The 15,770-nt window shown below is 39.1% G+C and overlaps 1 protein-coding gene and 1 long non-coding RNA gene across 2 annotated transcripts in view; one reads left to right on the forward strand and one right to left on the reverse strand.

Annotated features, from left to right (window-relative positions):
- Positions 1 to 9,103: 9,103 nt before the first annotated feature.
- The window catches only part of LOC110951321 (rho GTPase-activating protein 6), an 88,530-nt gene continuing 81,863 nt past the window's right edge, over positions 9,104 to 15,770 (reverse strand). The window contains 5 exon segments of the mRNA XM_022194301.2: positions 9,104 to 12,055; positions 12,058 to 12,420; positions 13,563 to 13,634; positions 14,777 to 15,027; positions 15,110 to 15,201. Coding sequence (XP_022049993.2) covers positions 11,895 to 12,055; positions 12,058 to 12,420; positions 13,563 to 13,634; positions 14,777 to 15,027; positions 15,110 to 15,201 — 939 coding nt within the window. The 3' untranslated portion in view covers positions 9,104 to 11,894.
- Positions 12,434 to 15,770, forward strand: part of LOC127531934 (uncharacterized) — a 99,389-nt gene continuing 96,052 nt past the window's right edge. The window contains exon 1 of the long non-coding RNA XR_007939149.1: positions 12,434 to 12,717. This is a non-coding gene — a long non-coding RNA (uncharacterized LOC127531934). The remainder of the gene's footprint in view (positions 12,718 to 15,770) is intronic.

Genomic DNA, 15,770 nt, shown 5'->3' on the forward strand with positions numbered 1-15,770 from the left:
CCACTTTCAAGTTATATTTCAACTGTAATGTTGCGTGTACTTCACACATATATTTGCCAATACTAGCTTTCAAAATGTTCCTGTTCATTAGTTTTTTCATCTCATTTCCTTTCCCTCCCTTATTTTTCCCAGCTGTCGTCTTTCTACTTAATTTAACTGACGGCTCATTGGCTGCACCTGTGCTGGTATATTTAAGCGCCCTGGAATCATGTGAGCATTGAGGGAGAAAGAGGGGAGTGTGAAGTTTGATTTGCTTTATGTTTAATCTCAGTTTGCAGGGCTGTTTCTGAAGCATTATTGCTTCCAGCTTTGTGCTTGGTTTTTTATTTTTTTTATTTTTTTCTTACTTACTCATTACCCTTTGACTTGTTTTTTCAATGCCGCTCCGCCAAGATGCTGCACTTTCTAGTACAACACCGACCAGCGCTTTGTAAGCTCGCACAACAATGAAGCATGACCCCATTAAAAAGCCAGTTGAATGGAAAACAAAACAAATCAACTGTGGCAATTTATCTACGTGGGTTCCTCTTTTAGAACTGGGCCATGCAGTCAGTCGACCGGCCTTTTGCTTTCTATAATCTGCTGGGAAAGGCGGCGTGTGTGGATGCTGATGTGTGTGAACATGTGTACAGTATCTTCGTGCTTTTCTGCTCCCGAGGACAGATCAGTATTGTACTGTACATCATGGTTGGTTGGATTGTGACCTGCTGTCATGTGGCTGCAGGGCTTTCACTGATGAACTCATGCTGCTAAAAATAAACCCTTGACATAGCTGTACTGTAGGTTTGAATCATATTGGTGATACATGTGCAACTTTTAATGCAAACAGCAGAAGTTTCTCTGATTTTTCAAGTTGCAAGTTGTCATTTTGCCCCATCTGCACTCTGCATGATTTGAATGTTGTTTCCATTGGATCATATTTTTGTGGCTTTTTTTTTTTCCATCTGTGGTAACACACATGGAGTTCAACCGGGGACTTTTTCGAATTTCTGACAATTTATCACATTTTTCGGTTTGGTTTTGCTGCACCCAAACAATCATTATCCTCAACCAGTGAGGTTAGGACTCCATTTGCTTCCCTTTGTGAGCTAGCGGGACATCTCAGCAACTGCATTTGAGTTCAAAGTTTCGTAGAATTTGGCTGAAAGTTGCACATAGTGATGGGTTTTTGAGCAGATCCAGGAATTTAAATACTTTAAGATTGGCGCCATGTGGCATTTTCTTCCCAGCAACAAATCCCATGAAGAAAAAAAAAACAACAACAATGAATTTGATGCGCATTAACTGCATGTGAATTCTTTTTCCACCAAGCTCCAGTGTTGCCATTTGGTTTCACCGACTGGTCAGTTTCTTCATTGCCACATTTTCAGCTGCATCCTGGTGCACTAATCACTGCAAATCTGTATTACTCCACAGCTGGAAATAGTCGCCAAGAAACGCACTATTTGCTCCTATTTGAGTCACGTTTTGCTGAAACTTACAGTGCCCAGATGTTTCATGAAATTCAACATTTGCCACCCATTTTCAACTGTGGCTTAAATTCCACAGAGAGCAAAGGGAAAGTACTGCAAGTTGCTCCACCACATTGTTGGTTTTGCTCTTTCTTGCAAAAAAAATTTCTGAATATCAGCATTTTTATCTCCTAAACATTATAAAAGAGCGTCCTTGGACATATTTTCCATGAACCACAGCACTTCAATAAAAAAAAAAAAAAAAAAAAAACGGGCATACTTTCCACATTAGTCGACAACTCCAAGCATATTGATGTTGACCCAGTTATTTAGAACTTTTTATTGACTTTACAGGATAGGTTGCAGGTTTGTTGGTGTCTGATTTTAGAGTACTTTTGAAGTGAAACTTGTTACACTCATTAAGCCCCTTTAAGTATCAATTCAACTAAAAGAATGTTCTGTACTGCTGGGTGACTACACACTGATCCCTGTATTTTGTTATTTTCCAAGGCAGCAACGTGTTTTTTTTATCCAACGATGATTTGCAGATGGGATAATTCAGGTCAGAAACCTTTTGGCATGTTGAAACATTTCTATCTTCAGGCCAGGGTTTGGATCCCACGAAGCAACACATGACCAGAATGAACCAACTGTGCCTCCTAATGAGGTCCTTGTGGGTACGAATTCCTTTCAGGATGTGTGACCATGTGTTTCTGCAAAAAAAAGTGTTATGCATGCATAGCTCAATTTTTTTTGTGCTCACTGCCTCACATTGGTCCTCTGAAATGTGATAAAAACTCAGTGAAATCCACATTTTTGTTTAGTGGCACTCCCTCAAGGAGTGACGCTGAACTCTTGCACTGACAATTACAAGTGTCTCTGTGCAGATGAGTTCATGCATACCTGTTTTTGTATGTGTGTTTTTCTGGCAAATTGTTTTGTTTTTTTTTAGCTTGGCCAATGGGATAGCGTTACCGCGAGCCAAGTCATTAGCCACTGAAATAAAGCAGCTTTGTTTTGTTGTCATGGTCCACGAAATTCTATTTAAATGCCGGCTTCCTTCCAGAAACTGACAAAAAAAAAGAAAGCAGAAGACACGCACTCGGTGTAGTATCTGAAACAAAACCTGCTTCTGCGCCTTTACTGATCACAATTAATCAGAACCTCCTAAAGCGGAACATGACATGCTTATTTCAAACATCACTGGCACCGAGTCCATGGCAAAAGAGTAGAAAATGGAGCACACTGGTTAATTCACAGCCTTTAACTGCTGCTACTTTGCGCATCCACATGCTGGCAAAAATTGCATTAAATGATTCATCAGCTGCAGTGGCACCCATGTAGAGTAGATTTTGAACTGCGCCTGTGGTCTGGAATATGTTGGTCTGCAATACGGACATGAAACATGCTTTTTTGCAACTTCATTTAACTTTTAGGACAGAGAAGAAATATTCTCTTGGAGATGATGATAAACTCAGTTTTCCTTGGAGAAGCATGTTAGATCCACACCATAGCTCAAATGAAGAACTGAATTTGTTAGATATTTATACCTCTACTCCTGTACTTTTACCCTGAGAGATTTGCTTTGTTCCTGACATGATGTTGGCCTTCTCATGTGAAATAACTCCTTGATTTGTCATGGTTCTTTGAGGTTGTCACAGGTCCGTGTTCCTTTGTTTCTGCTAAAAAAAAAAAAAAAATGGCCGTGGCAGCTCCCACCATTGGATTTATTAGCCAATAGGTTTAAATTCCTGCTCAACCAATTATCCAATGACAACTCCACACATGGTTTAAGTTGAATATGCCCCAATCCCAGGCTGCGTTTCAGTATCCATACTTTCGTACTATTTATCATGCCATAAAAACATTTAGTGTGTCCCAATGCATAGTATATCAAGTGTAATATGCCAAAAATACATTATAGGTATGCAAGCCAGAATTTTCTGGCCTTTCTTACCCACAATCCTCTTTGCAGTTACGTCACATAGGGGTTGTGCATGAGTATAAACAAGCTTGAGGTGCCAGTGGTACACAAAACAGTTGTATGCAGGCTACATGAAACTCTATGCACTTTGTGAGGGCAGCATTAATTTGCACTACACAGCCCCAATCTCCTAGCCTAGCTGCGCTAGACAACCCACGGCAACTAATTTAATTCTCTGCCAGGGTGGGTCTAGTTACCCTCCATAAGGCTCGAGGCTGGATTCTCCTAAAACTGGCCGACGAATCACCATGAAGTGTAGAGTCAGAAGGCGGGCGTAACTAAGTGACGACAGAGGCGCGACGATTCTGACAGAAACAACCGGAAACAACTAGCCTAGCCGCGCTAGACAACCCAGGGCAACGAATTAATTCTCTGCCAGGGTCGACAACAAAAACGACAACAGTCGTTGAGCCCCATTAGCACCGACTCTGAATAATCTTTCTGTTAACATGTCTGTAATATACTTGAGCTTCACCCATTGACTGTATAAATAAGGCTTCACCAAACTACCGCATCCTCTGATTTCTGGCGCTCTAGGAGCCTATTCGTTGCGCTGATTGGTTGTATACCTACCTACCTACCTACCTACCTACCCAATTGCTGCAGAGTGATTTGATAGACAACCTTTTAGCCCACCTCCCTCCCTGTCCAGCGTGCCGAGACCCTTGCGTCTTCAGAACATGGGTCCAGCGCGGCTAGGCTACCAATCTCTACCTTCATGAACTCACAGACTTTCAGTCCTTCTTCGTCCACGTAAAGCTAAGCTTGATTGTCTTTTCCAATCAAGTACAAGATTGCTCCAATGTGGATCCAGTTTTGCACCCTGTCCAGATTCCCTTGAGGAAATTGCCCATAGTTCTTTCCAAAATCAGTGACATATAAAGGTGATCGTCCTGCTAACCACAAAATGTACACAAGTCAAGCGTGGATAGTGTCCAAAAGGAGATTTATCTGTAGGTTGGAACATCTGGCTGCTCACTTCTGTGGTTATTTATTGCATGTTTGGAAAGTTGTTTGTACTTTTTGTCACCCGTCTCAATAGGATTTACAGTTGTCCGCGGTATGCCTGACTTTTGATGGCGATGCATTGTTTCCAGGCAACATGTGCTGCCACAACACTTTGTACTGTTCCCTCTTTTTTGACCATTAACTTGCACACTCCAGAACTGCAGCTGTGTTGTGAGTCTGTGAAGGTTCAGTGCTTTAGGTTGGAGATTGTGATTGAGAATATATCCACTTTGATGGAGACACAATCATGATAAAACCTTAGTCTGTTGGTACAATTAAAGGCTGGAAATGTGTTGTCCTCAAGTTGAGAAACCCATGTGTTACCTGCATTTTTCTTAAAATGTGCAGCAGACCCTGTTTTTCTTTTCCACAGCACAAACTTTCATTTGTGTTGTCTGCAATGGATGCCAGAATTTATGTGAATTTCCTCTGATAAACTAGTAAAAGAGTCGAAGTAGAAAGATATATCTGGCAAAGGGAAGAAAAATACAACAAACATAAAGGTCCTCGGGTTGAGTTGCAAGAAAAGAGATTTTAATTACTTTCCAAAGTTTCCAAACTCGAGTTGATCAGAACTCCCGATAACCTGCAAGAAAGAAAGAAAGTGGAATTAAGAGTAAATGAAAACCGGCCACCCTGGGTCTGTTTCTTTAGAAATTTCACTTCTGAGAAATTAACTTTATTCTCATTATTCCCTGAGCCTATTAAGAGGAGTGAGACAAAGCAGGTGTTCACACTGCACGTTGTCTGTGTTTCAGTAATTACCTCATACCTGATTGTCAGTCACACACAATCTCTCCAGTTAAACACCCAAATGCTCATCCATTACTTTTTCCCAATGTGTATAATGATCTGCTAGTGGTTGATTTTGCTTCTCTGGGGGTCTGTAAGGTGGTTTCATTTGCTATCAGGCAGAGCTGAAAGAAAATTGAAAGCAAAAGCCATGGAGTCTTTGTAATCTCCTCTTTTTTTACTCTTATTCTTTTCCCCCTTTTCTCTTTCCATCACAAAAGCATTAAACACCTGGTCTTTCCATTTTTTCTTCCATTTGTCACCTTCCTTAACTAGTTTGTTGGTGACAAGCAATGAAGAAAAAGAAAACAGTTAATTTAGCCCCTGAAAGATACAGTTTGTTCAAAAAGTAGGCTCTTGGCTGACCTCTAGTGACCAAATTGAAGCATTACATCGTATTTCAGGCATAAATCAGTGGAATATTCCACAAGGATCAATTTTAATCAAGGACAGTTGCTCAAGGAATGAAGAAGGGTGTCAGTTTTTGGCTGTCAAAAAAATTAAGAAAGAACTGGGTTAATTGTGTTTTTGCAGTTTTTGGAGTTCCCCTGCAAGATGGTGACATTTTTTTTTCCACAAGAAGCTGTGTGATTTGATGATTCGATGATGGTCATGGAAAATGCCACCTCAGCTCGAGTGCATTCGCTTGTTCAGCTGAATGCTTGAGTTCTGCTGACTCATGAGCATATTTGAACCAACTTTGACAGTTTATTAGGAAGCACTTTTGCACTCTTGTCCCAGACTTGTTGACTGGCTTTACCGCCTTTTTTCAGATATGTCTCTTCTAACCATCATCTGACGTTTCCCCATTGCTCACTAGACCACCATCTTTATTCTTTGCACCACTTCACTCCCAGGCATGTACTTCTCAAGTGTAATAAGTGGGTTTATGCACCATAGCCCAACTGCCGTCCTCTGCTCTGTCAAGTTTTTGAAGGTGAGGCTTTGAAACTCATGCCTCAGTCTGACATTTACAGTCAAGCGATTCGGAGCTGCTTTTTTTTTTTTTTTTTTAAAGTTGCTTGTTTGTCCTTGCATCTCCAACGGATAGATAAAGGGTATGAGGATGACATCTTTTTCTCAGACCTGCTTTCTCCTGTTGCTTTTGTTACTTTTCTGCTGGCTTGGCAGCTGACTTCTGGCTCGTAGCACCTGACAGTCTGCACTCTCTCGACTTTGATCCCCTTCTGAAGCCAAAAAACTGACAAAACAACAGAGACAAGGCTTGCATACAGTCGCACTGCCTTGTGTGTTCACCATTTCTTTCTCCCAACACTGAATGTTTTCCCAGGCTGCACAATGGCTTGGTGGTTAGCACTTTCACCCTACCTTCCTGGCTCATTCTGCATTGAGTTTGCATGTTTTTCCACAATTCTTTGATCTTTTATTATGTGCTACCGTCTGCCAGATCCTCCTCTTATCTTTTGTTGTCACGCCTTTGCCAATTGCAATTGTTAAAAGAACTCTTGATTCGATTACCTTTTTATTCTGTTGTCTTACCCTGTGTCACTGATGAGCAACCATACTCAAATTAACCACTATTCACCTTGATAGTTACATACAGCTCCCTCCCTACCCTTTGATCCATCTTCTGACATTCCGATAGAATGTGTACCCTGACAATGCTCTGGGTCGACTTACTTTTTCAGACCCATACTCCTTGTCCGTAAATCTACCATCTTACTGGAAACACCAATGAAACTCACCACTAGAGCAAACTTTAAAGGACTAAGAGGGATATTTCTTCAACACTCCAACAGTTCAAAAACAAGCTCAGGTTAATTGGTGATTCTAAATTGTCCATAGGTGTGAATGCGAGTGTGATTGTTTGTCTGTATATGTAGACCAGCGATAGACTGGTGAGCTGTCCAGGTGCCTTCGCCCTAAGTCCAGTCCAGTCCCCTCTTGACCCTAATGAGGACTAAGCAGTGTATAGGTAATAAATGGGTGGATGGATGGATGTTTCCCCTCAGTTTAAAATGGAAAATCTGATTTGCATTCATAAAGTTTTTCAAATGAAAAATGCCTCTTTAGCATGTAATGAAAGCCATCTTGAAAAAGTAAGGTTCCACTTATCTTTTATAAATGCAAACCCTGATTAGTAAGTGCACTTTGTGTGACAAGGGAATAAGAGCTGTGTGAATGCTTGCTTGAGTGGATCGTTAAAGAAGAAAAAGTTAAAAAATTACACTGCAGTAGCCACACACATTACACAAACAGTCATGCTAAGCCACCCACGAGCAAAAAGTACCCGAGTTAGCCTTGAATAACTTGAAAGAGCTTCTTCCCTGAAGGCACTCAGAACTTGTGGTATTGCAGGAGTCTGGAACAAGTAGCCAGTTTTGACTTTAAAAGCAATGGTGTGAGGTACATATATAGAAAGTATAACCACACAGCTGTATATAGTATGTACTGTAGAAAGGGGAAAAGAACATTACAGCAAAAAGACTTGTTTCATTTGCAAACTAGAAAGTTCTGCTCCAGTTGAAATGATGATTTCTTTTTTTCTGCAAACTAAAGAAAACAACAGTGACTAAAAATTATTGCAGTTCTGTTAAAGCTGAGGTTTGGCAGTATATTTTGGTGTCATTGGTCAAAAAATACGTACAAATCTTTCAGCATGTTGTAATTCGACTTGTCTGAGATGACACTCCATGTCCAATTTTCAGGCTTTATGAAATCTAACATGTTACAGGAGATTTTAGTCAATCACAGGTCTTTTCACTCAGGATTTGAACTACAAACAACAATAACAACAGTGAGACTAGGATTGGTGAAATCAGTGCAAAGGAAAAAGTTGCAGGAGGATGGTTGTATATTTTCATTTATTTTCTTATTTTGATGGCTATTCTGCCATCAAACCCAGCTATGGACATGGACAAACTGATTCTATAAATACAGAGTCGATAGAGTATTAGTCTGATATGTTATTTCATTATATTTTAATCCAACCTCTTCTTCTCCTGTGTCAATAATAATGCATATGTATCAATGGTGGTGCTGTCACCACATCAGATCTCTACTGTACGACAAAATATGAAGGAATTTGGTCAAATAGTGTAACTTTTCTAATTTATTCAATGCAAACACACTAATTGCATTATTTCTGATCTTTAAATGTCCAATTTATATTTTCACACAACCTTAACCCTTTAAATATTGACCTCTACCAAATGGTTCAGAAGTCATTTCATTGTAAAAGTACAATTTCAAGAATCTGCAGAATTTTTTTATGTATTTAACTAAATTAAAATACATTTCGATGCATACATAACCCCTTTGACTTTAAAATTAAATAAATTATAATAGTCAATGTATCTGTATAGTTACAAATACCAAAAACTCTAAAAACTCCATCGAAAACATGAGTTCTTATAATCTCAAGCATATTAACCTAAAATGATCAGTTGAATGAACAACACAAGTTTATAAGAAACAAAAAAATCCCCAAGGATGCTGTGATTTTAGTAAATTGACATGGTGGAAGCTCGCTGTGTGTCTTTCAGTCAGGTTGAACCAAGTCGTAGTTGTTACTTTTCATAATAATGAAAACAATTCTAACTATGATAAAATAAGTTCATTGAATGTGGCCAAAAGAATCCGTGATATGCACAGAAAACACAAGAGAAAGTCTGTAACTATAACTGTACGGTATGTTTTTCCTCTGCTAGTGTCACCAAGCAGTTTCTGTAGCTGGATTATTATTATATATTGTTATTATCAAGAAATCAGTATTTCATTTTTGAAATATCACAGGTAGCATCAACACCAGTATATCACAACACCCCTAATATGCTCCATGCTATATATGCTATAATTAAGTTGTATACAGAACGTGATTCCAAAATATCCAGATCAACAACAGACATAAACTTTATCATATTTAATTCCATTGTAGCATATTGATAAAGACACGCAGTACAAAAGCAATTACCAGACATTCCATTACAACTTGGACCCAGTAAACCCCACCAAAATATAAAATAAAACAACAAAATGAAAGAAAACAAAACAAAACACCATAGCACTAAGTTTGTTTCATAGTGAAGTCAACAAGACAAACATTAACATGTTGATTTGGGGGGAAAGCTCGGACCATGAGGATTACTGTCTTTTTTTAATTATTATTTTTATCTTCTTGAATAAAAAAAAGTTATATAGTATTTATATATTACAACACTCGACAGAAAACAAAGTAATACATAAAAAATCACCAAATATGAACTTGAACAACACACGGAGAAACGACTTTTAAGAGTGAGACCGATGGCACGTCTGTTTCCTCACATAGATTTGCACATTTTCACAAAAAAGGTGCTTAAAATCACAAGCTTTTACTCTAAATGGAGCATGGATGGATGGATGGATGGATGGATGATGGATGATGGATGGATTTCCATGGAAACAGTGGGAAGCAGAAATATTCCATTGTGCATGATCTGACACTAGATGGCGCCACAACCTTTGAAACAACTCTCCTCGTCTTCCATTGACTTCTCAAAGTGGTAAATCAAAGAAAAAAGTTGTCAAATTTCGTTCTTTTCCCCACATTTAATGCTGAAACGGTTTTGTATCTTTACACGAGCAAATATTACACCTTAGCTGAAGAAAATGTGACATATTTGCCAGCAAATACCCACTTAACTGTGACATTTGAAAGGAGGTGGACAGGTTGGCCGTGGGTGGGGATTATTAAAATATTCAAAACGTACATTTCCACCTGTATCAGCAATGCCACTGAGACTTTGAAGTGAGGGGGAAAAAAAACACATGGAAACTATCTTTTTCTTTATCACCTCAGTTGGACCACGAATGGATTGTGACACTTCTATGAATCTTTTAGGGAAAATTTATTAAAGCCTCCCAGGTTCATACTTAGCTGGTATATTCAGTCATTCATACTAATGTATGTGAGAGCTGACGTTGATAGTTTTTGATTCGGTTGTGATATTAGCAACATGGATACTTTTAGTAGAAATTTCTCTCAACACCTTCAAATAATTCTTGGCTTTTTGAATGTTTTAAGTGAGTAAATAGATCAGATTTTCTATATAAACTTCAACACTGTTCTCACTAAGAATTATTTGAACATACTATTTGCCAAATATCTCATTTCCAGCCTTAACACTGACTCTGGCATGCATACAAACTAACCACTGTGGGCTACTAATGCTTCATCTTAATTAAAGAGCCCATATTATGTAAATTGACAAGTTCCGAATTTTATGTTTTTGGTCTCCTGGAAAGTGTTTGTGATCATTAATGTTCAAAAAACTAATCTTTTTTGCTCATGTGTTGCTGCAGCAGCTCTTTTCGCCCTCGTTTGAAACGCTACTGTCTCTTTAAGGCCCCGTCCTGCTCTGATTGGTCAGATGGTTCGACAAAAGCAAGCTTACTTGGGTTATATATTGTACGTCAGCTCGAATTAGAAATTTTGGGTGGGCTGCGAGAAAGCTGCTCATGTTTCTTTTGTTTGCAAAACTAGTCGCTATGCAAACTTGTTACATGATGACATCGATAAGTAACCCTGGATTTTAAATGAGGCATTTCAGCCAGGTAAGGATCAGTGTTTTCTGAGATTAGCTCCGTTTTGGTGTCGATTTTGGCCACAGTAAAGGGAATTGGAAAAAAAAAATCAAAAAAGCATAACATGGGCTCTTTATACTTGAGCATCTCGTTTTTTAAAACAACTGGAAATTCAGTCTTTCGAACCTAGTGTGCTGAAATTATCGACAAAAACCCACCAATGTCCGAGCTCTTGTGTTTTATGTTCTCTATGAAATATACACAACTTTACGACAGATATCCTGGAGTGAAAAAGATTTTGAAAGTAAAACAAAACCAAAAAAAATTTGGCACAATATTCCTGCACTGCAGCAGATGGCAAGAGCGCATAAAGTAGAAGCAAACTTACAGCCGAATGCTTTATAATTAAGCTTTTGCCAGAAGTGAAGCATTTTACATTCAATATTACAGACAAAAGCAGCAGTCTGACAAACACCAACATCTAGACTGCCAGTTAAGGGGTTGACTTAGGTTTAGGTAGATACTTATAGGCAAATTATATACTTTACATATCAATTTACATATATCGTTTATGTATGTATGTCAACAATTTGTGTATGCACAGATATATACAGTCAAAAGTAATCGTCATTGAAAAGTAATTCAACAATTGATCTTCATCGAAAGACGTGGCTGAATTACATTAATAGTATGCATACAAAAACACATTTAGCAGCAATTACTAACGCGTACATCTTAGTGTCTGTATGGTGAAAAAAAGATGCCATGAAAGTGTTTTTTTCCTACCATTCTCCATTGAGAAATGAAGACTAAACTCGGACTAGAAACATTCTGAAAGGATCACTTTTTGAGGTATTTCTGCTGGGCATTTTTTCTCTTTTAAAATGCTCCATTATGAAGAAAACATATGGGCCAATATAGGAACAGAAGCAAAAATTTTAAAACATCTGTACAAAAAAGAAATACAAAGAACAAAGAAATACTAGTGGCTCTTGGATGTAAAAGTCTGTATGAGGCAGCAGCTGCACACGTAAACAACGAACGCCGTGGCGATTTTTAAAGATGCGGGGACAGCACAGAAGGTTCATGGAAAGATGGGGGGAGATCCACGGATGGATAGGTGAGCTGAGACATCACACCAGTGTTTCTGGCAGTGTGTCGGCATTGTCTGACGATAGCAGTTGCCAGATCTGCCAGCGGTCCCTCTGCCAGTCCTGCCACTCTGGACTCTGTGGCACCATTTGGGCGTCCATCGTGGAGTTACTCTGCGTTGCACTGGGCTTCCCGTGCTGGAGGGGGGCTGCGGGGCCGTCGCGAGCAGAGGCGAGCTCTGCGAGCTAGCCAGTCGATGGTGGGCGTTGTAAGGCGGAGGAGGGCTGCCTTCGCCAGCGTTCACCCCACTTTGAGGTCTGGAGTTCCCCCGCTGGAGGCCCTGCATGCTGTTGAAGTGTGCAGTCATGGAAGGGTTGATGTTTAGCTGCAGGCGCGGCCGCCCTGACTCCACGTGAGGGCTGGTGCACACTCGGGTGACCGGCGGATGGGGTCTGCACTCCGTCTGAGTCCGTTGTACCGTTGTCTGCTGCCTGCCGTCACCATGGAGTCCATCAAGACCTTCCTGTGAGCTGCGGGAGCTTCCTTCTGACATGTTGCCATGGGAACCTAGAAACGGAGCATCACTACATCAGTGGATTTATTGTTAATGGATAACAAGGGAAGAAACCACATCACTAAACAGAAGCAGTTTGCTTTTCATGACAAGCAAATTTGACTAAAACCGATATAGGGGTCAATACACAACCTTGAAATTGAAAGTTATTCATAAAGATATTGTAGTAAACCTGTTGACATGCGATAAATCAACACTTGACTCACACACTACTTTATACTAAATAACTCAGAAAGCCTCGGAGTCTTGTCAGTCTTTTCTTCAGGAGGAAATGACATCATGTGGAGCAGGTCATGTGATTTGGAAGTAATTGGTTGAAAGTGATGTCTCGAACACATCCAATTTGTTATTTTCCTCATAAAATGTGATATATGGCCAAGAAAGAAATATCTGTCATGAGTATCTCAACTTAATATAAATACCACAATCAAAACAATTTTTTGAATAAGCTCATTTTATTATTGTTTAGCTAATTAGGAGGTGGTTGGTATTCAACTGGGACGGTTATTTAGTTGACATTTTAGTGACATCCAGTCATTTTTTTATTCATAAGTGAAAGTTTGCATAATAAATAATTCTTGAATCTGTAAACACATGATCATAATGAACATAAAAAACATCAATTTTTTTCTTTTATATAAAAAAAAATATATGCAAGATATATCCCATGGACTTCAAAAGTCCCTCAACTACATACTGACCCATAGAATGATTTTTTGGGGGTTTATTGAACTGATATTCTGCAGAATTTGGTTAAAACACCAGTTTAAAGTGAGGCTTGATTACTGAACAACTGCAGCTTTCATTGCTGAAATCAGTCAAAACCGAATTTGAAATCATTTTAAACTATAAATTATTCATAATCAGAGTCTAGTTGCACACATTTCTGCTGATAGTTTTCTGTCCTCCCAGCTTGCTGATGGTGCATTCACCTGATGTCACCGGTGCAAACAAGTACCGTACCCACTAAAACGAGCACTCTGGTTTCTGATGAGCGGCAGTAAAACTCACAAGGCTTAGTTAATCGGTGCTGCTCCTTGATTTTTGTTCCTCCCCTGCAATTAATAGGCGCCAGGCCCATCCTGCTCTGCCTCATTAACCACTGAGGCCCTGAGCTGCTTTCAGAAGTGTTTACCTGTATATGTTTGGCTCTTCAGTGCTGGCTTCAGGGTACTGTGCCATGTGCCCCAAATGTTAGCATGCTCCTCTGAAAGAAGCAAAAGGGTGGTCAATTATTGAATTATACCGCAGCAGAAGGCACATTTTGCATGAAGAGTCTTGCATCTACAGGCAAAAACATACCAGTTCCAGTCAAATTTTGAGATTTTAAATGTGTCTTTTTCACAAGTGGAAAGCAAACATCCAAAATACACATTTAGGCGCCTATTTTGAGGACAAATATTTAATGAGATTTAGCATCCAGTTTCAGAAAATGTTGTAGTACAAAGAACTATTTTAATTAAGACAAGCAAATAGACAGGTTTGTTCACATATCAACTCAGTCTGATTTATAGAATGTTTTGTGGCAAAAAATGACCTTTGTTGTGGTTGTTCACTGTATTTTCTGCATTATGGAGTGACAAAAAAAGAAATTCAAGATGTACTCTGTGACATCTGTTTACTAAAATGTCAACAAAATGAACACAGAATGATATACTTGGTTGTACCCAATATTCAGGTGTCTGTTCTGGAAATATATGCAAAATGCTGCATATTTAATAACATAATTCTTCATTTCTAGATTTAAATATACAATTTCAGACAGCTTGTAACAGTAAATAGATGCCCTAATTTCATGATCATATCTATATGTATGTATTAGTTTCAATTTTTACTTGCAAATAGCGGTTTCTAATTTTTAAAAATATTAATAATAAAGTGTGGAATTTGATGTATTTTAGGGCTGTTTTATAGAAATTACAACTCTAAGCCAGGATTCTACATTTTAGTAGCACTTATATTTATCAAATGTTGTTTTATATCCTCTAAAATTCCGAAATCTAAAGTAAAATTCGTATTTTTTGAAGGCTTTTAAACCAAAGGGTTTCCTCCTATATCATTCATTAAAATTTTATCATAGCATTTTACTTAGATTATTTCTAGTTATTGACAATATGGACAAGAAATAATATCCAAAATCCTGTAGGTAAAGTACTTAAATCTTAATTGTCAACAAAATAAAACCAGAATTTTGAACCTCCAATGCTCAAATTCCTGTTTTGGAAATTCATGCAAATTTTTCCACACAAAATGCCAGGACGCTTGTAATACAGAAATCAGCTGGGGGCGTTTATGGTCATACCTGCTGAATTTCAGTACACACATCAGTCTCGATCATGGTCAGCTCACCTTTGGAGCCCCAGGTGTCGGCACCAGGGTCTCTATTCCATCCGGCCACCTGCCCAACCACAGAGTACTGTTCTGGGACCTGGAAGAGCGGTTCGCTAGCTGGGCTTCCTGTGTCTCCTCGCCTCTCACTTAGTACCGGAGAGTTGTTGTCATATGGAGACACTTCGCCACTGGATGCCTTGTTTGAGTCGCTAGATGATCGTCGCTCGCTGAGGTTGAAGGTCTCCTCTGCTTGCAGTAGATCAGGACTCCTATTGGGGGAAAAAAATCACAATGAAAGGGTGGAAGACAGAAGAAGGTTTAAAAAAACACCTGTGGGTGTTTGTAACTCACTGTGAGGCTTTTCTCCTCAGAAGGTAGTCCACCACATCTGGATCAGTTTCCAAAAGGCTCATCAAAACCTCATTTTGCAAATCAGGAGGCACCTAAAACACATATTTCCACATAAATTACAAGTTCCTGATTGTTAAAACACACTCTTTCGTATTTCTTTTACTTTTACCAACAAGAAATGAGCAGTTTCTTAGTTGTTCAAGGGCCCATGATGAACGAAAAAGCTGGTAGATCTGCCATGTTTTCTTCGTCTCCAGTGCGATTCTCAATCTGATCTCCTAATCATCACATTCTTATGCTTATTTGACACAGATTAAGATGGAGAACACGGTCCAGAAAGCCAAATAATTCCCATCTTCAAACGCTTTTAAAATACAACTTGCCAGATCTCTAACAAATTCAGACTTAAGCAGGTTACAAAACAACTTTCAGATGTCATTCACAGAACTTGAGCTGCTTGCAAATCTGTTTTTACTGACTAAGACTGAACAAGTCAGCCCCAATTCACTGTATGTGATTAATAACTCCTCATTGGCTTACAGCAGGAATGTAAGCCTCGGGGGAACAGCAGTGGCAGATTACAAAACATTACGGTTTAAGGTTTCAGACCTGAAATGACCCAAACATGACTGTGTTCCTCTTTGAGGATCCCAGAAACAGA

Source organism: Acanthochromis polyacanthus, chromosome 22 (genome assembly GCF_021347895.1).
Source record: "Acanthochromis polyacanthus isolate Apoly-LR-REF ecotype Palm Island chromosome 22, KAUST_Apoly_ChrSc, whole genome shotgun sequence".
NCBI lineage: Eukaryota > Metazoa > Chordata > Actinopteri > Pomacentridae > Acanthochromis > Acanthochromis polyacanthus.